The sequence below is a fragment of the Ambystoma mexicanum genome, chromosome 6q (genome assembly GCF_040938575.1).
Source record: "Ambystoma mexicanum isolate Mex_15411 chromosome 6q, UKY_AmexF1_1, whole genome shotgun sequence".
NCBI lineage: Eukaryota > Metazoa > Chordata > Amphibia > Caudata > Ambystomatidae > Ambystoma > Ambystoma mexicanum.
In genome coordinates, this window is record NC_090937.1 from 1,473,619,737 (window position 1) to 1,473,643,659 (window position 23,923).

The 23,923-nt window shown below is 46.4% G+C and overlaps 1 protein-coding gene across 3 annotated transcripts in view; it reads left to right on the plus strand.

Moving 5' to 3' along the window:
* RMND5A (required for meiotic nuclear division 5 homolog A) overlaps positions 1-23,923 on the plus strand; it is a 683,833-nt gene that overhangs the window by 408,843 nt on the left and 251,067 nt on the right. For all 3 annotated transcript variants that reach the window (XR_011282312.1, XM_069632185.1, XM_069632186.1), the window contains one exon: positions 21,421-21,587. Coding sequence is in view for 2 of the 3 variants with exons in the window: in XM_069632185.1 (XP_069488286.1) it covers positions 21,421-21,587 (167 nt within the window). In the remaining variant the exon portion in view is untranslated. The remainder of the gene's footprint in view (positions 1-21,420; positions 21,588-23,923) is intronic.

The window sequence follows — 23,923 nt, forward strand, 5'->3', positions numbered from 1 at the left end:
CTCAAGACAAACTTCAATTTGAGCCATCACCCGATGTCCTACAACCTTTTCCAGGGTTGCAGAATCCCAATACCCGGGGTACCACGACCATCTTGGAGTGCATCGTCTTGCCGTTGACTAATCTTGCTGGAGCTTCGGTGGCATTTGTTTGGACCTCCAGAAGCAAGAATCCTCTCCTCAGAGTACCGAATGCAGGATCGCGTAAACGAGAAGATTCCAACCGGCAGTGACTGTTCCCTCTTGGTGCTTATAAAAAGGCACCAAAACTGCAAACAGGTGTGGGAGTAAGAAGAATTCTTTGCTGGCGAGTCCCTCTCTGGACTACTGCTGCAGGAGCCCATCCAGGGTCCCTCCTCTCGTCACCACGACCAAGGAATTGGAGACCAGGTTTGCAGCTGTCCTTCCAGAAAGGGTTCAGCTACATCATCATCTTCAATCTCCAGGTACTGGGGGGCTCTTGGCAAACTTACTTTGAGTCAATTGTGTCGCTCCTTTGTTTGGGGAGTACTGTTTCTACTGTTTGGATGTCCACCCATATCCAGTCGCCCAGGCTTATCAGCTTGTGTCCCTACAGGAAGGGTTCTCCTAAGCTCCTGTGGCTTTTGAAAGAACTAACTTGCCGCATACATGTACTAAGAAGATTTTCATCAGAACTGTTGAATTCCTCTTGACTTTGGCATTGCTGGTTCCCCTACAGTAAATATTTCGTTCCTACTGGCTTTGGCAGTACTTGTTTCCCTCCAAAACCTGAACTAAAGAACTCTTTTCTAGTTAGGGAAAGACTGCCTAAACCTTACAAAGAATTTCTACAGTGTTGCTTACCTGTTAATGTTGGTTCTTTACATTCTTGATTTAGGACACAATAATGCTGAGTTACTTAAAATGGGTACTTTTACTTACCTGACTGAAGTCACTCTGTGTGTGGTTAGAAAAGTGTAAAATATAATTTACTCGCCTGCTTTCATTTTCCTTATCCTGATGTCTGTTTGTTGCCATGTATATAAAATAGCTATTTTATATATAACTAAAAGTGAGTCTGTGTTTCTTTGGATCTATGGAGCCTTCCGATTTCTGTGTACTGATTTACAGCTCACATTCCCCCCTCCTAAGATAAGTCTGGCTGCTCTGCCACTATACCAACCTTGGGTAGTAGAGGCCTATATTAGAAGTTGAGGCCCTGAAACCAAGGAATAAGTCTTATAGAGTCCATTCCCAATTGGACGTTAGAAAAACATACCTAACACCCTTCTGGAGGATCAAGTGGGTAAAGATGGAAGGTCTGACAAACCCATTTTACTGCGCAAGTCATAGTCTAGGCGCTGTGGGTTCGACATGGTTAGTTCATATAATGGAAGAATATAGAACACGGTTGAAATACACTGTTACCCTTGGGACACCAGAACATGACCCTTTAATTCTTTGTTTCCATAACTACGATAGACTGCACGTACACGCCACACTTCTGCGTTTTCTGCCACCCTGTTGCTTTCCGCCACTCTGTTGCCTCATGGAATTGTTTGCATATTCATCGAGGGCTCTTCGATTCTTGACCCTTTTCAGCCTGATTTCCACCCCCTAATGGGGACTGTGTCGGTTATCGTCTCAGTCATTAATGACATTACCATGGTTAGGGACCAGCACGGTGTCGGCCTATTGATACTATTCGACCTATCGGCTGCATTTGACACACTTGATCATGTGAGCTTGTCTCAGCAACTGGATGTGTAGATTCTTTATAACAAGGCAACACAAAATCTGAAAAAATGTGGAAACGCAAAGGACACAGGGGAGAAAATGATGAAGGGAAGGGAAAAGGAAATCGGGACTTGTTCTCTCATCTGTCAGTAATCATAATTGCAATGGCTCCCTTCATGGAACTATATGAAAGCATCAATGATACCCTAAAAGACCATAACAGCAATGATAAACTCGAAGATGGTCTATATCAAAGTTTTCATAACTGCAAAGAAGAGGTGACATCAATTGTCAAGAGGAATTAATAGACCAAGCCCACAGAATTGAGCTTCCGATATCACTTGCCACTCCCGAGGAACCCACAGAAAAGGGCAATACCTGCATCCCACCCTAAGGACGCCCACTTAGACCAAATGAGTAGGGCGACCAGGCCTGCTGTTGAAACAAACAGGCGAGAAAAAACTGTAACAGAAAATCAAAGCTGTAATTCAGCCTCCGCTAGTAGACCAGAGTCCGAACCATCCGAAACACTAGAGGCATCCCCAGAAGCACCCTCAACATACCCGCTCTTTGGTACAGGGAAGAGAAGGAAAACTTGGAAAAAAGCTGCTGTGAAAGTTATAAATCTTAAGGACAAGCAGAAAAATTAAAACAGTAGACTGAAGAAATCTAATGATTCCAGAAACTTCTTCAAAAAACTGTCCTTACCACCTATAGAAATAATCTTACTGAAAACAAAATGTGGTATGGAGCAAAGAAAGGAAGTACAGGGCCCAATTGGCATAGATCAAACACTTAAAGGAGATGAGGAAACAGTCAGGCATTTCAGCCTTCTTGGCAAACATCTCAGGCTACTCAATTGAGGAAGACGAATAAACAAATGTAGGACCTCTCCTCAACATTAGCCCACCAGCAGTAGACAAAATTGCAACCAAACATAACATTCCATCAATGACTGTAAGGCCTGATCTTCCATTCATAACCCTCCCTGATAAAAGGAAAAAGGTAGAGCAAAAAACACGAGGTAAGAATACTAAGATGGAATCGGAACTGAATAAGGAAGGAATGCAACAGATTACTAACCCGAATGGGGCAAAAGAAACATGGGATCATAGGAACCAACAGCCAGGACACAACCAAGAGGCCCTTTCAAAGAGGGCAAAGCAGAGCTTCTGTTAAATACATTTAGTATAAATAGAAAACCAGAGCACATACCTAAAAGGGACCAAAGGAAGTGCGACAGTCATTAAATGGGAAATAAGAAAAGAGATCCAGCCAGATGCCTTAGATTGGAAAGAATTGTAGACAGAGAAGAGGACTGTATCCTAAATAGATTAAATGTCCTGGCCCTCCCACAAAGTATACCCAATACAAGACAAATAATCATGGATGAATTTCAAATAATAGAATTTGTCCAGGAAGATCCAACAGATTTTGTGTATATCCACTTTTATTCTATAGTGGTGAAACAACTTCTGAAGGACTTGATGACGAGCCTACAGATACTGGGCTTTGATCTAACAGTAGACACCACGTAATCGGCTGAACAACGTGACATCTCAACAAGCAAACTCTGGATCCCTAAAGTAGGACCTTTGCGCGTAATTGGAAACACACAAGACGAAAGACACTCCTCAAAGGGTGTTACTTGGGCCCAGATGGACACGGATGAAAGCTGGAGCACTCAAGTTAGGTGTGCAAAGGGAGAAGCAGAAGAGAAAATTATGACGAATTTCAAATTTACAGTAGATAACACAGGATGAAATCCTACAGGATCGGATAGGAGAACACCATCTCAGTCCTCTGGAACCTCAAGATGGAAACCAATGGTCTTGGCCCTGTCACCATTGGAATAATAACAAGCCAATAACTACATCCAAAGTAATCTAAAATTACCACCCTAGCATTCATTTTATGGAATACTAGATGTCACACACATCTCCTGAAAGGAAGGGGAGACTAAATTGAATGATTACAATTTATTATGTTTTCAGGAAACCTGGTTGTTCGCAAAACAGCCCTAGATGGCTACACCAGCTGCCTAAACCCGGCGATAAGAGGAGAAAAAGGCAGACCTTTGTCCGCCCCATTGACTCTGGTTAAAAACGGGACAAACTATGAAATACTCTAATCTAAAAACAAAGGCCCATTCGTGCAATCCACCATACTAAGACGAAAAGAGTCTAGAGCAAAAATGATGGGATTGACTAGCCATAATAAACATGTTTGGAATCCTAAGGCAATAAAGATCCATGATATTATGGAAAAAGTGCCCATGGCATTAGACGATGCGTACAGCCATAATGAAACTGCTGTCATAATTTGCGGAGACTGTACACCGATTGTATATTAAACCAAAAAGAGACCGGAAATTATGGAAAGTAGGGATCTCCACATTTTAAACAACTTCTGTGAAGAAAATAAATAGATCAAACCAACTTGGAAAAGAGGAGACCCAACATCAGTGATGGATTATATCTTTACTTCATGAAATCTAGTCATGGACCTAAGTGTTCGACGTTTTACACTCAAAGGCAAGTGATCGCAATATACTGAGTCACCTGGCAAGAGCTGGGACAAAGGGAGCTCAAAAAGATGCTAACATCGGTAGCGTGTACTAACAAAGCATGCAGACTACGAATCTGGAAATTAACATAACAAAAAACATTACTGGAGCAATAGAAGAAATATCAAGGAGGGACTCCTGAGTATACCATAGTACTTGCTCCCTTCAGAATACAAAAGGCATATGTCCCTGGAAAACAGCAATAAAAAAGAATCTTAAGCACACCTTCGACAAACAACTGAGGTCGAAAAGAAGAGAACTGAGAGCGGCACAGAAGCAAGTCATACGTGAAGGAAACCAAGACCATGAAGCAGATTCTAATTTTTGTTTTAAATATAGAGACTGGCTAAAACGGTATAAAGGTACACTACTGCAGTATGACGCCGAAAAGATGACGAGAGTCATCTCGAATAAAAACTCTGCAGAGTTCTGGAATTCCATTAATACACAGGGAAAGGAGTTGGCACAACAGCAGGTCAACAGTGTCTCTGAAGACAAATGGATAAAAAACTTTACAGATGTTTATGCAAAGCCCACACTAGAAGATTCCCTATCAAGTGTAAGCGAACACGATTGGTACCTTCCAAGCGACTAAGCGGAAGTTGTGCACCTGATTAAACGAGCTAATGCTTCGCATGTCCCGGGACCTGATGGCATGTCAAACCATATGATGAAAACACCCAGAAGAATGGGCAGAGCTAATATGCCAAATCATCGAAACTCTGCTAAACAATAAGAGTGCCTACCTCATAGAAAACGGCAAATGTTGTTCCAATCTTTAAAGTGGAAGTCGTGATGAGCCAAATAATTACAGAGCCATCACCTTATTGGATGTCATGGGGAGGATCTATGCTTCCCTACTATTAAAGAGAGTGAACGACTGGGCTGCTAAAACAAAGAGGCAGGACCCTTTCAAGTGCGGCTTTGTAAAAGGACTTAGTACTGCAACCCCAATCCTTTTACTCCCAATAATTAAAGAACAAGTGAGAAGAAACAAGTCAAAAATGTTCATAGCTTTTGTAGACCTGTCAAAGGCTTTTGACACAATAAATCGAGACTGACTCTGGAAGAAAATGAGAGCTTGGAAATGCACTGAAGATCTAGTGGCCCAACTAGAAGCTATGCACTCTGGCACCAGCATGAGGGTGTTTTTAAATGGATAAGGACAGCTGACAGAGAAGATCGCCACAGCCAGGGGTGTAAATCAAGGTTGCATGCTTGCACCTACACTCTTCAACCTTTACATCTCTGATCTGGGCCCATTCATGGAGGGCTGTGAAAGCTATCCCCACAAATTGGAGGAACGCATGTGAGCCGCCTGCTATACGCAGACAATCTATTGTTAATGTATCACACAGAGATAGGGCTGCAGAGGCAATTGAGTAGATTAGAGGAATATACCTATGTGAAAACCACCTCCCAATCAATGTCAGAAAGACATTCTGTGTCTGAATGGGGGGGAAGATCAAAACAAACAAAAGCATTCCAATAGAAAATGAGGGATATTTGATTGGAAAAAATAACTGAGTACAAATACCTGGGAACGATAATTGGTAAAAGCCTGGTGGAAACAGAGAACATCCTGGCTTTAAGATCAAAGGCAAAGATGTCTGCAAACTAAGCCCTGGTATTAAAAAGAAGGCTATGCCGATACACAATCCTCCCCCTAACCGAATTTTAGAAGTGGGAAGGTGGCGGCTATTCTGTCATACGGTGCTGATTGTAACGCTCACCTGACTCCCACGGAGGCGCTGGTCTGGTCTGGGTTGCTGTGGCCTCTTCGAGCGTGATGCGCAGAACTCGGAACACCGACTGAACAGGACCCTCAAATCTTGCTTGTCTGGCCCGTAGGAATATCCTTCTGCAGATGAGAAAGGGGATTAACAGTCTGCAGAATAGTGTGCCTGCTCCCCACCTTTCCACCTTCGTTCTTCTCTAACTTCCTCCGAAATCCCCGGTTGAAGCTCACCTTATGGTTTGAAAGGATGAACTCTCCATCCTGCTTCTGGTGCAGGGGCGCGTGTTTGTCCAGTTACTTCACTGGTTTTCAGAATGGCGCTGGCAAAATCCACTTGACATTTCCGAGCGAAACGCTGTAAGTATGAAGATTACAAAAGTTCAAGTGTTGAGCCTCCTTTTCTGTTGCCTTCGTAACCTGTGATCTGTCCTTTATTTCAGGTGCAGAATGAAGGCGATGCGTTGAGGGATTGACTTGCCGATGGTAAACTCAGGTGAGTTAGCGATGGGGGCAATCCCTCTTAATGTCTTTATATGTCTCCAATAATGTCTTTTGTCCTTTCCCCATAGGGGCCGGGGTGCGGTACCTGCCAACGAAGCGGCGCCGACCCGAAATGAGGAATGATCCACCAACAGAAGACCGGTAAGTGTTATGGCGGAAAATTAGGCTTTCCGCATATATTCCTTCTGCTCACCGTTTGTCTCTTCTTCTCTCCCTTAGGCGCAGAGATGTGGCGACCGGTGCAGACAGTCGCGGTGGAGCCAGAAGAACTCCCGAGGACAGGTGAGTGAAGCGCGGCGCTGCAGCGAGCAACGCGGTGCTTTTAAATGAGTCTTTTCTCAGGAACGCTGGCGTGAAGGTTCCGGATGCAGGTAAGAAGTTTGATCAAATCCTTGGTTTTCACCTTTCTCTTCTCTTCTTTCCTTACAGGTTTTCCAGGATCGAGGCGGGCGTGGCTGGAGACCAGATGCAGGAGCAGACACGGTGAGCGTTCAGCTGCTTGGATGCAGAACAACGCGAAGCGTGAGCTACTGTCTGGGCGTGGCTTAAATAGCCCCCAAAGTAGTTCCAGGTAAGTATCCTTCCCTGGCCACGCCCGAGTGGCAAAATAGTCCCAATGAAAAAATAGTCCCTTTCAGGGGCCTGAATCTTGCAGCATGGTCTGCATCAGCTAAGTGCACCAAAACACCTTCCTTTATGAGCCTGGCACCAAAGGCGCCAGGACAGAGTCCAAAGAGCCCCTATAAGGGGCCGCTGGGCTTTTACCTGGGGGCATAATGCCTGCTCCCGGGGGTGCTGGGCCTGGCCTGGTGCTCCGGGGGTAGGCATCATGACACTGATGCACTGATAAACCTACCAAAGAAACAGTGGCCATACCGCAAAGGAATATTTTGGATAAAAGTACTCGAACTGCCAAAATCAATACCAGTACAGGTGATTAGAAAGGAACTCGGCTTGTCCTCCATGCAAGCAATAGTAAAGTGGAAGACCATATCTTTGTATGGTAAATATACAAAGAAGGGTGAAATAGCAGTTTTGTCGATTGGTAAAAACCAAAGTGGAGAGAGGTGTAGAAAAAACAGTACAGAACTGGCACCAATCTTGTAAAGATGTGTTGGACCAGAGCAAAGCAAAGTAACATAAAAGGATTTACATAGAAACCCCGACAAGGTGAAGAAAAAGATGTACGAAAACGATTGAATCAAGACGTGTGAAGAGGTAAATCAGTGCAAGCTACACCAGACCCTGGCTGGCAAAACAAGAGCCTTAGTGAATATGCCCAACTACATAAGAACATTCCCTGATCCCGCATACAGCATACAATTTATGAGGATGAGACTCAACCTGTATAACACCAAGGAGATCCTATCGGTAAGAAACAAAGAGGGCCCTCGAGATACAACATGCAGATTCTGTACTAAAGCAGGATCTCCAGAAAACCTGCAGCACATGCTTACGGGCCTCCCTGCGCTAATGTAAACCAGATCAAGATTATTTTTGCTTCTTGGAAAATATGACTACTACTTCAGAGTACTGGTGGTCAGAATTACTGAGGGGGGAAAAACCATCCCTAGTAATCGGAACAATCAAATTCTTAAGGCAATGCTTTGTAACTGATGTCAATAAAACTGGCCTTTAAAACAAACTGTTCTCTGAAGTCGGAGTGGAGGAAAGACAAAATGTCTAATAATACACATATACAATACATTTAAATGCTAAAAGTTTTAATAAACGAAAATGCAACAAAATAAAAAAGTACTCTGATCTTGGCTTTGAGACTGTTGGAAGATCATAGCCAGATTCGGAAACACCTGAAAACATTCGTTTTTCCCCAGTTCTCTCTTCTCATTTAGCCTTCTCACGTTTGTTTCCTCGTGAGCTCCAGGATACCCTTGGGTGGCAGCGAGCTTTACAAGCGATGATACATAGTATTGTTTGAGTTGTGTGCTGCAAGAAATGCCTGTATACCACTCTGCCTATTTGCAGCTTTGTGTTTTGTTGGAGCCTTTGTTCTTGGTCCTCGTTTTGTGTGTGTGCTTGTGTGTACGTGCATATCCTTTGCTGTACATGTTATATGCACGTGGGAATTTGTTTTTCTACTAGCATACAAACATGCTTGCAAGATCCATCAGGCCTTAACTTTATAGCCGCTGCAATGGAATGATGGGTTGTCTTGGTCTGGCAGTATCTTATAATGGGTAATGTCAGGCCCAAGGCTTCGTCCTCGTTTGGGGATTAGTGGCAGTGGATTGCATGAAGATGACGCAGAGACGTGTGTTTATCCTAACAAAACGGATATCTGTGCGCCTTTGTTTCCCCGCTAGCATCGGTAAGGTTCATGAGAGCAGCCCCCCTATGCCGGTTGTTGATTACCACTCCACTTGATACTTTTAATTTTTTATTGTAACATATAGTTTATGCAAACTTTCATTACAAATATCAGTTAATTAGACCTGATCTTTATCGTTCCAAATTTCATTAGCCAACATATGTCAACTCCATTCTGTTCAATGAAACCAAAAAACTATTGATTCTTGGCGAGACCCAAAAGAGAAATCCAGGTGAAAAAAGCAATCCATAGTAACAGATTATCTTCGTTGTCTAAAATCATGATATACATGCTACTAAAGTCACGACTTCATTCATCAGAATCTTATCTAGAAAGCCTACTACTGCACAAGTTAGTAGGACATGATTGTGCGAAAGCATCAAATACCACCAGTCCTCTATATTTCCATTTAGTGGAGCATATTCTCCCAAGTAAAGAGATCTTGCAGAAGTTAGTGTCGAACATTCAGTGATCAGATGTTTTAGAGACTCGACCGATGTGCTGCAGAATCTGCATCGATTGTCGGTGGTTTTTATCATGTTTGATCCACAGCATCTCTTTATTTTTATAGGCGTTAAGCCGGAGCCTTAGAAACTAATTTCGATGCAGTCTTGAAGGAAATTTAGTAAGGTATTTCGGTAGATGATCGAGACTGTTGGCTGCTACTCGTGTATATAATGAGGTTACCAGATTGGACCGCATATCGTTGTTTTGTGTCCAGTTCCATATTCTTAATTTCTTCTTCGCCCTTTGTGGTGTAGACATCACTGTTTCCCATTTTATTCCGGCACCATCCAAAATATTCATTATTTTTGTTGCCCATGTCAATAGGATACCAGAGTGTGGTGGATTCGTGTTTGACGGTGCTAGAATCCGGTATGCTGGTGCAGGATCAATTAAGTGCATTTTGCTTAAAGCAGCGATAGATCTCCATAGAACAGTCCCATACAGGGAGTCGAGACCAAATTCGTGTCTTATTGTAATTATTGAAACATTGGACGGTAGTCTGAGAACTCGCCTCCCGAATTGTCCTTCTAAGGAGGACCATAGTTGAGGGCTTAGATTCCACCCTGCTTCCACGCCGAATGTAATTGATGGAATAACTTTCTGGGTATCGAAGGTCAGAACTGGTCTTAATGTGAATTTTGCCATACTCGGCATGTAACTTCGCTCCCTGAAGTGAAAACGTGGACATACAGTGTTTCAGATCTATCGTCCAATTCCATTCTCTAATGGAAGTATTGAATTGAACACCTAAGTAGCGGATCGCTGAGATTTGGTAATTTTTTTCTTTTCTTTCTTGTTTGACAACATGCCACTTAAAAGTCGTCTTCTTTTTTTTTTTCTTCATTCCACCAATTGACATGATCTTAGTCTTACCTACATTTATTTCAAGATCGTTTTCCTTTAGGTAAGATTGCAATTTTGATGTTAATCTTTGTAGGCCAATCTGAGTGGAATCGACCAAGACAATGTCGTCCGCATAAATTGCCCAACTAATCAAATTTCCATTGAGTTTGGGGGTAAACAGTGCACTTCCCCTAAAGCAACTGAAACATCTGAGATTAACAGCTTAAAAAGGAGCGCCGCCAGGGGGCATCCCTGTTTGACCCCCTTATTTCATATGTCAAATCACCACTTTCATTAATCCGCCCTCGGATGCTTGTGTGCTCATGCAGTGCCATCAGAGGATGGAGCAATGAGGGCAGACACGGGACCAGTCAATCAGCTTTGCCCACAGTTTTCCTCGATTTATAGTGTCAAAGGCTTGCGTCACATCAACAAAGGCCAGGAATTGTTTGCTTCTTTTTGATGGCTTCTGATTTTAGCAAATTCAGTATTATCAGATTTACTTCAGTTACCACTCCTTTGGTAAAGCCCGTTTGCCTGTAATCCATAATATGGGCATTTCTTGCCCACGTTGTTAGCTTACGCTGTAGAAAGGGTGAGAAGATCTTTTTGATGATATCAACAAGGGCAATCGGGCGGTAATTTACTGGATCATCCCGACTGCCATCTTTAAATATCGGGATTATTATCGCCATTGCCAAGAGCATGGCGGCTGCATTGATGTTGCAATTAGGCTGAACAGATCTTTAATGAATGTTGCCCATAGCTCTTTTTTTTGCTTTCAACATCACGTTAGTTAGTCCATCTGGGCCCGCCACCCGTGAATTTTTCAGCTGTTTAATGGCGAGTATGATGTCTTCGACAGATTCATTTACATCCCATTTGTAAGTCTTATTTAGGGCCGGCTTGGCTTGAGCTGTTGTGTCGGTGATAAAAACCATACAATAGTGTTCCTGATCTCTTATCAATGTGAACGATTTGAGCCAATTATATATTTCATCTTGCTCTGCTTAATGGCTTGTTCGGAATTTGTGCCCAGGTTCCTTTTCAACTGTCAGATATCCTTATGTAGTGTTTTCCTCTGTGCGCTTATAGAAGCACTACACACATACTACTTTTTGCGTGAGCTTTTCTTCGTATCTAAGGCTTCCGTTTTAAATTGTGATCGCAGCGGTTCATGATTGATTTTACTGGTTGGTGAGGTAGATCCAGACAAAATATTTTGTCTTAGTATGTTGATATGGAAATCGTTTCCTTTTAATCTGTTGGAACCTTGGTTGATCGCCAACGGCACAATGTATTTCTCACCTGGGACCACAGAAGACATTAACCATGTCATCTCCAATACACAGTGATCGCCACAGGATGTTTCTCGAATTTGAAGCTGCTCAATTTTCGGCCACATTGAATTTGAGATCCAGATGTAATCTAACGTTTTGTGGCTCGATTCACGATGCCATATGTAGGTTGCTGGTATGTCTCCTTTGGCACCATTTAGCGTCTCAGTTTCGTGCATTTTAATGCCGCTTTCAAATGATAACCACTGCCAAGGTTATTTTTAGGAATCCCTGTGGTGGGATAATCGTGATTTATATCTGTTGAACCAATAAAAATTCAAATCGCCACAGATTATTACTGAAAGATCTATGAATTTAGTTAGACAGGCATGGATTAGAGTGGTGATTGAATGTATATCGAGAAGTTGCAGTAATTTTTGGTTTCCAATATGTAGTGATTAATAAGAGATGTTTTGTTTAATCAGTATTGCTATTTGTCAACCGAAGCACCGTTCCTTGCACAAAGAGGTTCGAATTTTGAGACTGTAATATTTCCCAGCCATTGCCATTGTAAACCATAGTTAGTAAGCCGGAGTACGGACGTCCTAGCTGGTTTTTCCCTACCGGATTTATCAGGATTGTGTACCCATCTCGTAAGGGCACCTCCCGTAGCCATGTTTCCTGAAGGCATACTACAAAATTGTTTGCCAAAGAGAAGGGGAAGTTCAGGTGCTTAAAACCTCTTGTGTTCTATGATATCAATAAACATAGTGCCTCTCTGTTAGACTGTGATAGTTGGGCTTGATGAATCTTTTCATGATTGACAACATGTGTGATTGTCTTTTGCACAGATTGCTGGAAATCATCCTGTGTCACTGTTCCCTTTGTTTTAAACAATTTCTTCAGGAGATCTCGTCTGTTCTCATTAGCTGATCTGTTATCATGTAATGACATAGAACTGTCTTCTACAAATCTTGGACGTGCTTTCTCGACAAATAAATCAAAGCCATAAGATAAAAGCTAATCTTTCCACAGCCTGGGACCTGATGTGTAAAAATACTTGGTCTGAGCAATCTTCAGTTATGTATTTCATAATCACAATGTTCTCAGGCTTGCTTGTTCGTAGGGACGGATTATTACGTAGAAGACGCATCACATTACTTCTATTTAAATTTACTTCATTTCCATCCGGAAAGATATTTTCAACTTTTCTGCACATGCAGATTGCTTGGTTTGTTCTGTGTGTGTTTTTGCCATTGGGCTGTTGTCATTTTTGGATTTAGGTTCTTAGATTTTTGTTTCTGTGAAAATGCTACTGGTGCTATTTGTTGCTGATTGATGTTTTTCATGGACTGCTGCCCTTTAGAACAGTAGACCTTCTCACTCCTGTTTTTTATCTTCAGCGGATTGTTCTCAGGATGTACCATTTGACTGACGTTTTGTTGTGAGACCTGTGCCAATGTTTGACCTTTGTTACTTTTAGCAATCTCTCCTGAATGCTTCATAGACCTATTATCGTTATCGGTATCAATGGAATATGTAGACAGGTCACATAGGTCGAGTGAACCTTCAACTGAGCCAACCAAGCAATCCTCAGACTCGAGCCTTGCCCGTTTATTTGGGTTGATTACATGCTTCTGCATGGTCTGTGTACCTACATTGGTGCTCGTTGCACCCGATGTGATTCTTTGTGTCCGACCTGCTGTTTGTTTTCCTGGATTCTGAATAAGTAGCCCTGGCTTTTATGGAGTTGATAAATTCCTTACAAATTGTTTGGTCTTTGTTGGATTAATTTTTGACTTATTTTTCATGGTGTTGCATTTATTTTCAGTTGTTCTTACGTTTGCCACTCTAGGCGGTTCCTGTTTGGATACTAGAGTTTTTGCTGTTCCAGTGAAGATTCCAAAAGTATTCAGCTGTGTTTTGGTTGCAATTTCCTGTGGCTGTAAACTTTTTGTAACTGTTAAGACCACCTTTGGCAGCAGAGACTCTAAAGGACCAACCATAGGCATTTCACAATTTGCAGGGCCAAGTTTGTCGATGGCCATGGCGCCATCCACATCTTTATTCAAGGTTGTTTATGTTTTGTCTGTATGGTTTCCCATCGTCGTTGGAGCGCCTTGCTGATCCGGCGTTACTCTTGAACTTAACTTCGGAACCTTTGATCTAAATCCATCGAAATGGCGAAACCATTTCATACATTAGAGTATGGCGTCCATTAGATCGGCCTTATCTGCGTGATTCCCTCATAGCGAGATCTCCAAGTCGGTGTTGCCATTGGAAGGAGAGCTCATGTCATTTATATGTTCAATATTTGACACTTTTGCATTTAGGTTCATCAGCTGTGCGCTTTGTTCTTTCATGGATTCACTCAGGGTTTCATATAATTTCACAAATGGAATAAGCGCTAGAGATGTTGCTGCCAGCACATTATTGAGAATTTGAATTCCAGCCGCTACCGATAAGTTCGCTTTGTTGTTGTAATCCAAATCGGTCTCTTGATTTTGCAGAGCTTTTGAGGATGCTTGACTACTTTTGCCCTACTTTTTTTAATGAGTAGTTTGTTTTTAGCGACCTGTGGATCCAGGTCTTGAAACGCATTTTCTGACCTTTTCTCCATAGTCGGAACAACTTTTATTTATTTATTTTTTTATTTATTTTTTTAGTAAAAGGACCTTTCAAATGTGGCGTGCTTTGTTCGTTCAAAAGGCAAATATTGCGTTGGAAGCTGGGTTTAGTTTCCCGGTTCGCCACATGTAGATGTATTTTTTTCCCCTGAATTGTCGTTCTTTCAACGGACGAATTGACACAACTATTGATAAGCTTGTCTTTGATGGTCTGGTAATCGGCTTGCAATAATTCAGTCAAGCGAGCTTCACGACCTGCAAGATCAAATTCCAGTCCGTTTGCAGAACAACCCATTTTTATTTGCATTTTGTTAAATGTAGTCTTTACCTGCGTTATTGGTTTGCCTGGGAAAAACTTCTTTAGGCCGCTGGCATTGAGTTAAAGGGTGAGACTGGGGTATCACTGCAGCGTAGCTCATCAGATGGGTAAACATCTCTAGGCATGACTTTGCTGTCCAAGTGTACCTGCGACCGGAGGGCTCCCATCCTTTCCAGGTATCACTGCCATTTGTCGCTCAATTGCTTTTGAGACAGATAGATCAATCCTCATGTGCTTGTTTCTTTCCTCCACCAAAGCCTTTGTGGTTGTTCTGTTCGAATTGACCTGACATTTGTTGCCCTCCACCGTTCGATTGGAGTCTTGATATGGCAGCAACACTAAGTCGGCTTTTGTACCTACTCAGAATACGTCAGGCTTGTGGCGTCCTATAGATGGATCTGTCGCGGTCAGGGGGGAACAAATGTAAAAACACTACGGTAGGAGAGGCCTGTGGAATTTGCATTTCTAACAGTTCGATGTCAGTTACATCGAATGGCGACTATTTATCGCAGCGTCCACCAAAGCCTCGGACGAAGTGTTATTATTGTTTGTGATTGCTGCCTTTGCTGTACATATGAAATCAGCCTTTCTTGACGCGCTCAGGATAGATGCATTATTTAAGTCAATTCCTTGCAGCTTATCCTGCGAAGAGAAACGAGAGGGGCACTGTTGGCGGTGTCCGGACTCCACCCCCCGTGACACAGAGACACGGAGACAGCGATCTTGCTCGTGTGGGCTCCCCGGTGATTGTGATGTCACCGGGCACGCCCCGTTTATTTAACTGCGCACGCGACGGAGTGAACGTCACCCCGTCGCGTGCGCGCCCTTAAAGGGCCAATGCCACACTCCTCCTTTTCCATAACAACAAATTGGAAACAGGAGGGACTAACTATCACACAGTTATAACACACGCAACTATGTACACACCAAAACCCACATTTATTAACAGCCACCCTGGATCCCCCGAGGGTGCCTGTCACGGCCTGACCATTGTCCCCAGGTCAGCCTCCCCAGCTTAGTCCGTTACCTAGTCTGTGAGACGGGCAGGTTTCCCACGCCCTGTTCTCAGGGGGTACCTCCTGCCACCGTCTCTGGCCGGTGTCTCTTGACCTGGTCCGCCCCGAGCAGGAGAGTCCACGGCTGGGCTTCCACCCCCACCTTCATCCAAGGCATCCTCACCCTCTCGGTTGTCCGGGCTGTCCACTCGCGGGTCGCCGATTCTCCTGAAGAAGGAAGCATTCCTGGTCACGGACGATGTACCATCAGATGCTGTCACCATAGAGCCCTTCACCGCCACAACATCCAGGGGGGCGGGTTCATACGTGAGGGATAACTTGCCTTGTGGGTGGCGATTCCTCACCAGCACCTCATCCCCCAGCGCGATGTGTGGGGGTCTCAGGCCTCTCTGGATGTTTTCCATCTGCGTCCTTGTTCATCTGTCCTCCTCGACCTGTTCATTGTCAATGACCTCCCGTATGACGTCTCTCGGGCATCTTTGGAAGAGAGCCTGCGCCGGTGCTACACCCGTTGAGGAGTGGGGTGTGGTCCGATATCCCCGCAGGAAGACATACAGGGCCCTCTGCAAGCACTCGCCTTTTCCCGTGGGCAATCCTGAAGACTTTAAGGGTGCGCATCATGCACTCTGCTTCACCGTTGGCCCCGGGCCAAAGTGGGGTTACCCGCCGGTGCTGAATGCCATACTCCCTCATGAGCTCAGCAAAACTCTCGCCTTGGAGTGGTGCATCGTTGTCGGAGCACAGCACGGAGGGCAGGCCATGGGTGGCGAAAATCTTCTCCAGCGCCACCACCACGTTCTCAAATGCGACAGACTCTATGACAGACTATATGAACTCGACCTCCGGGTATCGAGACCACTTGTCCACCACACCTAGGAAGTGAGTGCCTCTCAACGTGGACCCGGAGTCTGCGTGCACTACTTCCCATGGCCTGGTCCCTCTTGGCATCGTTTCAATGGACGGTTCCCGCTGGGCCGGTGCCGCAGCCTGGCACCATACGCAAGACGCCACGAATGCTTCCAACTTCCGCTCCAGCTCCGGGAACCACACCTTCTGGCGGAGGCAAGCTTTTGTTTTGGGCGCCCCTTGGTGGCACTGGTGCGCCAAGGCGATGACCTGTGCAACTTTGGCCTGGGGCACCACGATCCTCTCACCCCTTAGTAGCAGCCCCGACTCCGAGAATGTCAGTTCTTCTCTCAATCTCCATAACTGCTCGAGAGCCACTCTGGCTTCACATGTCCTGCGCTCCACCGCTTCCAGCACCGTCTTCCAGGCGCCCCACTGCATTGCTTCCCTCAGGATGGCAAAACACTTGTCGCTCTTTGACGTGAGCTCCAGCTCCTCCACCTGCATGGAGTTTGGGGTGGCCGTTTCCACGACCAGGCGGACATGTTTGTCGGCCTCTTCAGCCGACGTAGACTCCTGCGAGTCCCCTCTTGGGTGTCGAGAGATAGTCCGCCGCGTTGTTAGCCCCTGGACGATATGTCAACGACACTCCATACTCGAGCAGGGCGAGCATCCAGTGCTCTATTCCCACTGGTGGACGTGACGATGAGCCCGCCATGATCGGCAACAGCGGTTTGTGGTCCGTGACCAGTCACGGGGCGCCCCAAGATGTAGAGGCGAAAATGTCTGCAACCCCACAGCACCGCCAGGGCTTCCCTCTCAATCTGGGAGTATCTTTGCTCGGTGTCGGAGAGCGCCTTGCTGGCGTATGCTATGGGTCGAATCTCCTGGTCACTCCCCACTTGGGTAAGCACTGCCCCCAGGCCATAGGGGCTGGCATCCACTACGATCTCTGTCTGCAGACTCGAATGCCGCCTGCTCAAGGGGGCCCAACTGCCAGACGGTATCCTTCTTTGTGAGAGATCTCAGCGGCTCCGAACGGGACGCCAGATTCCTGATGAAACGGCCACAGTAAGTGACCATGCCCAAAAAGCTCCTCACCTCCGCAACATTTTCTGGCGGATGCGCCTCCTTTATGTCCCTCACTTTGTGGGGGTCCGGCGACACCCCATCCGCCTTAAATACGAATCCAAAAAATGTGATCGTTGTTTTCAGAAACTCGCACTTGTCCTTGTGCAGGGTGAGTCCCAGCGAGCGAAGGCGCTCAAAGGTCTTGGCCAGGCATGCCAGATGCTCCGTCTCTGACCTGGCATACACCAGGATGTCGTCGCTGATGTTAAGGACTCCACCCAGATCAGCCAGTGCTCCTCTTATGATGATCTGGAACACCTCCGCTGCAGAAGACACCCCAAAACTCAACCTCTTATATCGGTAGAGACCTCGATGAGTGGTAAACTTTGTGATGTAACGGGACTCTGGGTGCAGGACCACCTGGTGAGAGCCTGCTCTCAGATCCAGTTTGGAAAAGAACCTCGCCCCCTGCAGTTCTGCTATAATATCATCGATGGTAGGGGTCAAGTGCCGTTCCCTCTTTATGGCCTTATTGGGGAGTCGCATGTCCACGCAGATCCTCACCGCGTCGGGTTGTTTGAGCTTGCGTGCAATGACAATGGGAGACACCCACGGGGTGGGGCCCTCAACCTTTTCAATAATGTCCAGCCCTACAAGATTGTCCAGCTCCCGATCCACCAGATTCCTGAGATGAAAAGGAACCCGCCGGTGTTTCAGCGCCACTGGTTGGATCGACTCATCGATGTGGAGCCGGACTGGCTCACCCACCAACTGTCCAATGCCTTCGAACATGGAGCTGTGTTTGGCCAGGAGCACCTGAATGTCGTCTAGGTATACTGAATAGGTGAATGTCATAATTCCCAGGGCTTCGGCCGCACCGCAGCACAGCACAGCAGTGTGTTGTCGTTCACCGGCGTGACATAGAACCTGGCCCGGATATGTGAGTCGCCATATTGAACATCAGCCACGAACATGCCGTCCAAGGGAATGGGCTGGTCGCCGCCGAAAGCGAAAATGCGTGCCCTTGGCGATGTCAGCGTGGGCGGGGTCTGCATGGTATCGTAGTGCTGTCTGGCCATCACATTCACGGACGCACCGGTGTCCACTAGCATTGGTAGAGTCTCCATTGACCAGCACATTGCACCTGGGCCGCCTCTTGGAGCGGGATTTCAGCATGCTCACACTGGACACAAAGAAAATGTTTTCATCATCCTCTTCCTCCTCCTCCCCCTCCTGAGGGGCCCCTTCGTCACCCTAGTCCACTTGAGCAACATTGGACGCCCTTTGGGGTCGGAAGAAACCGGCTCGAACAGGCCCCCTAGGCACTACCTTAGGAGCTGCAGATCGGCACATCCTGGCGAAATGGTCCGCGCCTCTGCACCTACCACACTTCACCCCAGTCGCAGGGCATTCAGCCGGGTGCGGGAGGTTGTACCCACACTTTGGGCACGAGGACGTTGTTCCAGGCGGGCGCGGGCCCTGGGTGTTCATGGGGCGCCTCGCTTCACGGCCTCTTCCGACCGCGTAGACTTCCTCCACCTTGCCTGGGCGGGCACTAGCTTCCATTCTGGTCGCCCGCAGTTCAGACACTTCGTGGCATCTTCCCAGTTCTAAGATGCGGGGAAGCGTGATATCCGGCTCGCGTAATATCTGGCGCCGCAGTTTCCCAGAGCCGCACCCCTGAATGAGTTGATTGCGAATCATGACTTCAGGGTCGTTCCACGCACATGGCGCCGCCAGTCTCCGCAGCCGCCCGTAGAATACATCTAGAGTCTCGTCATCCTTCTGTCGAGCCGTTCCCATGAGAAAACGTTCATAATCTGCATTGGCCATTGGCAGAAAATGATTATGGAGTGCATCCTTTGCCGCCGCAAACGACCCATCCGCTGGCTGCAGGGACAGAAAAATCTCATGCACTGCCGGGCCAGCAGAGTACAGGAGAGTGGCCAGCTTACTGTCGTCGCTCGTCTCCATCGTGGCCCTGAAGTACATCTCGAGCCTATCCATCCACATCTTCCACCTCTGTCCCAGGCTTGAAGGAGCGCCCGAGGTATCAAACTCAGGCATTGGTTGTAGGGACCCAGGTGGTTTCAGCGGGAGGGCGGGCGGGGGTTGAGCAGGAAGAGCAGCAGCAGCTTGACTCATGGTGGATAGCGCACAGGCACCCCAAACGATATGATTAATGGGGCCGCAACTCGCCACCAGCAAGCAGCCTCCTGACACAGTCCAAATTCTGCCTCTCTTCAGATGCGCCCCTCGTGGATGTACCGCTCCAGCCAGCAGGCAGGACAATGAAGCGTCCAAAAATTGAGCAGGGGGGGGAAGGACCCCGAGTGCATTCAGCAGGCTTCCAATGGAGTCTCACCCATCTACTCGGTGAAAAACAGTGAAAATGTCAATGATTCATTCTAAAATTGACACGTGCTGTTTCCAGTGGCTGTCCGCCTCTGGAATATCCAAAAATTATGTCCGGATGGCTCGCCGGCGCTTCGTTTTGAAGCCGTGAGTATCCGAGGCCTATTCATCAAAATGGTCGCCGGCCACGTGCGTCGCTCCCCTCTCCGCGGTCAGAATTCGCTGAAGCGCTCACGTAGGATCATCTACGCTACGAGCGAATGTCTCCGCTGTTCCAGGAAGTGATCCCACCTTCGTCGCCACTGTTGGCGGTGTCCGGACTCCGCCGTCCGTGAGCCCCGCACCCCCCGTGACACAGAGACACGGAGACCGCGATCTTGCTCGTGTGGGCTCCCCGGTGATTGTGATGTCACTAGGCACGCCCTGTTTATTTAACGGCGCACGCGACGGAGTGAACGTCACCCCGTCGCGTGCGCGCCCTTAAAGGGCCAACGCCACAGGCACACTCCTGTTTGTTGACAAGGGACGCTGAGGTATTTTAACAGCTGAATTATTCCTGTTTGCCTCAAGCAGTCCTTCCATGGTAGGGGGTGAGCCCGTGTTAAAGTGGTGGCGTGCATGTAATGTTTTCTGCCGCGTCTGCGGACCAGACGCCGCCATTGTTGGCATGCTCCTTTGTTCCTCGCTGCCGTGGCGGTTGGGGCAGACTGGGACTCTCTCACGGGACTCTGCGCGGGTTCTCCACGCCCGTGAACACCTGTTAAGGTGGAGTCTCAACAGGAGTCTTTGAATTAAAGGGTCAGTGTAGAAACAAGCCTAAAGTTGAAAGACAGCATCATAACAGCTCCTCTCAGCAAAGATTCTGGGGCAGACTGGGACTCTCCATGGGACTCCAGTTGATACTTATCTGTTAACAGTCTGTTGGTGGGCCATTGAGTCACACTGCTCTGCAAGCAGCCGGAACTGGCTCACTTACCCCCTTTAGCAGCCAGTAGCAGGTGACCACTCTAGCTTCAGTGCTTGGGTGCTCCGGAGGCGTAGCCAGAATTGTCTAACAAGTGGGGCCTGAAGGTAATGTAGCTGGGCCCACAGCAGTGACATTAACATCTGTAAATACACGCACAGTGCTGCTGGGCATTTACAGGTTTTGGGTGGGCCTTGCTTGCTCGGGGCTCCCTTCAAGTTATAAGAGGCCCTCTGATCTCTGTGGCTTCAGCTACCCAGTGATGTTTGTATGTTCTGAGTCTTCCAGGCGTTGCACCACAACACCCCAGGGCTGCTCCCCTCTCGCCAGCGCTTTCACTTTCAGCCGTAGGCCTGCCTGGCATTTTGCGTCTTTTCTCCTTGGTGGCCCAATACTTGCTCAGCCACCACAGGGGCCCCCCACAGATGCAAAGGACAGCACCAGGCAGCACACCAGCCTATGCTACCCCCTATGATTAATTTTGGAGTCAAAGAAATGCCAGGACTGGGGATGGATACCTACCTATAGGTTAAAAAAAATGTGAACACTAAAATTAATGTCTTTTCTGATCATTATCTGTGTTTCGGCCAAACGAGTTTCATGAAAGTTGTTCCACCCCCTTCTACTGTTTGAAATATATATATATATAAGTATTGTTTTAAAAAATACAACAAAAACAGGTTTAAAGTTGATGCTTGAAAAATTGTGGTGATTATAGAGATATCAGTAGAACGTATTTACTCTCCTCTTTCGATTTTTTTTCTAGATGGGCTGTATCCAATCGAGAAATACTCATGGCCCAGAAAAGTTCCTTGGAATTTAAATTGCACAGACTTTACTTTATTAGTTTGTTGATGGGAGGAACACAAAACCAGAGGGAAGCTCTACAGTATGCCAGAAACTTCCAGCCATTTGCTGTAAACCATCAGAAAGGTGAGCCAGTAAAACTAACAGTTTGATTTTAGGATACTGAAATAATGACCGATCTAACTGGGCCATTCTAAAAAATGCTGGCTCCTTTTCCACACACATTGTTCCGATAGATTGTTTTTTTTTTATTGTATAGGTGAATGACCAACGTGATAGAGGCACATGGATCAAATCATTCTAAGTTTAAATTGTGCCTTTGATTCTCTGCCACGTTTCATTAACATGTTCTCCTCTTTTTCTGTATTATTCACTTGTACTTAACCCTGAATAATCCCATAATCTCACAGCTCTTCCTTTTGTCATAATTCTATTTTCTTCTTTAATGCTTTGATCTTCTTTCAATACGTTGTATACATAATTAATTAGATTTGTAACCATAGTGGAAAAAAGTAACAAGTGGCAGAACTAAACCTTCCCTCTGATCACTCGAACCACTAACCCTTCCTCATATTGTAGACATTTAACATCAAGCTAAGCAGCAGGTTATTTTGAAACATTGATTTAGATAGCTGATGTGCAGTCTGACTGATCTTTTTTTGCCTGCTTCATTCTGCGAACCAGCATATGGTTACTAGCGCCTGCCCTACGTCTCTCTAGATCATTTACTGACTGGATATCCAACACTTCAGTTGGGCACTTAAATGCATTCGCAATCCACTTTCACAGGGTGGCCCACCACAAAGAACCACACTGACTCTGATAGGAAGTCCAAGGGTGTTTATTAAAATTCTTTATAGATGTAATAACCGTATCTCTTGTGGCAAAGGTATCTGGGCCTAGTGGGCTTGGAATATTTGCTGCTAGAGCTTTCTTTCTCTCTCTCCTTATCTCCTTCTCTCTTTGTCTTTCTCTCTTGTCCCAGCCTCCCTAACTCTTGCATCCATATCTGGAATGTTAGTAGCTCTAGGATTGGTAATCCCCCTCTGTCTTTCACTACCTGGGCTCCAGTTGTTTTCCCTAAGTCATTTGCTATCTGACTCCCTAGGGATCTTCTAACTTTCCCTTTCCTATCCCCACTTAGTAGCCTCAGGGAGTAATGAGTGCTACCTTCTTTCACCCAGCGTCACGCGTACTCCTCTCATCCATGACCATTCGCTGTCTTGGTCTCTTAAGCTGTTCTACTTCCACTAGGTCACTGTTCCTAATAGCTATTCTGATCTCCTACTCACCGTCGCACTTCCCACGCTCTTTCTACTACTGTTCCTTATCCGCTACAAACAATTTCCCTTTACTTTTACAAGATATTCAGGGATATGGTGCCTTGCTCACCACGTTGCTAGCCCCTATTTAGATCCTACGGACACTCTGGGATATGTTGCCCTGCTTACCCCTCTACCACCAACTACCACTCTACTATTTATTTCCTTCACTGGCTAATCCCACTGCCTACTGTCTTTACTCCCAACTGCTACCTCTACCTCTGCTATTTCACTCTGCTACTCTTACTCTACCTCTACTACTCGCACTCTCCCCTCTACTACTCACACGAACACTCCACAGGCCCCCCGCCCCCTTAACAATAGCCTCCACACTCCAATCACTCTCGTCTCCTCTGGTCTCTAGCACGTCCTCTACTGTCTCCTGTCCTCACCCAACTAACCCACACCAAAGCATTTGCACATGCTTTCCTAAATACCTTCCCCTCCCAGGATTGGCCACTTACCTTGACAAAAAACTTGGCTCCAGGGTGTGTGACATGGTAAGGCCATGGGAGGGTTTAAAAGGGCTGGTAAGCCCTCCCCTTTTCCATCATGGACCCTGCTGCGGTCCAGGGACGTGTATAGCTCAAGGCTTCCACGGCCTTTTAAAGTAATATTCCCTGGTGGCATAGTCGGGGGGGGGGTGGGGGAGGGGGGGCTAGGAGGGGGGAAGAGGCCTTTTTGCGGCCTTCATTTATTATTGAAAAAATAATCTCTAGCGGGGCCCCTTGAGCCTACAGATTGCAGAAGGCATAGCCTGCGGGTGCCTGCCCGTGTTGTGCTGGACATGGCACCCCTTGCTGCGGCCTGCGGGCTTGTGTTGTGGCATTTCCCAGCGCGCCTTGCCAGGGATCTGCTGCGATCTCCGGTTTCGGAGGGCACCTTTCCCCCAGCTACTACTCTGCTTCTGCGGCCTGGAGGCTGCCTCATCGCAGGTAAGGAGGGGTGTGGAGGGAGCCTGCAACATGAATGCCAGTCCTTTTCTCATACCCTTGATATCTTACGTCATGCACTTAAGTAAATTCATTGAATGTATCGTAATTGAGCCTCACCGAGCATGATTTCGAAAGCTTTTCTGGTCCGTCTGCTCCTCGCAGTGTTAATATTGTGTAACTTCATTGCTCCAAATGTCTAGCTCCT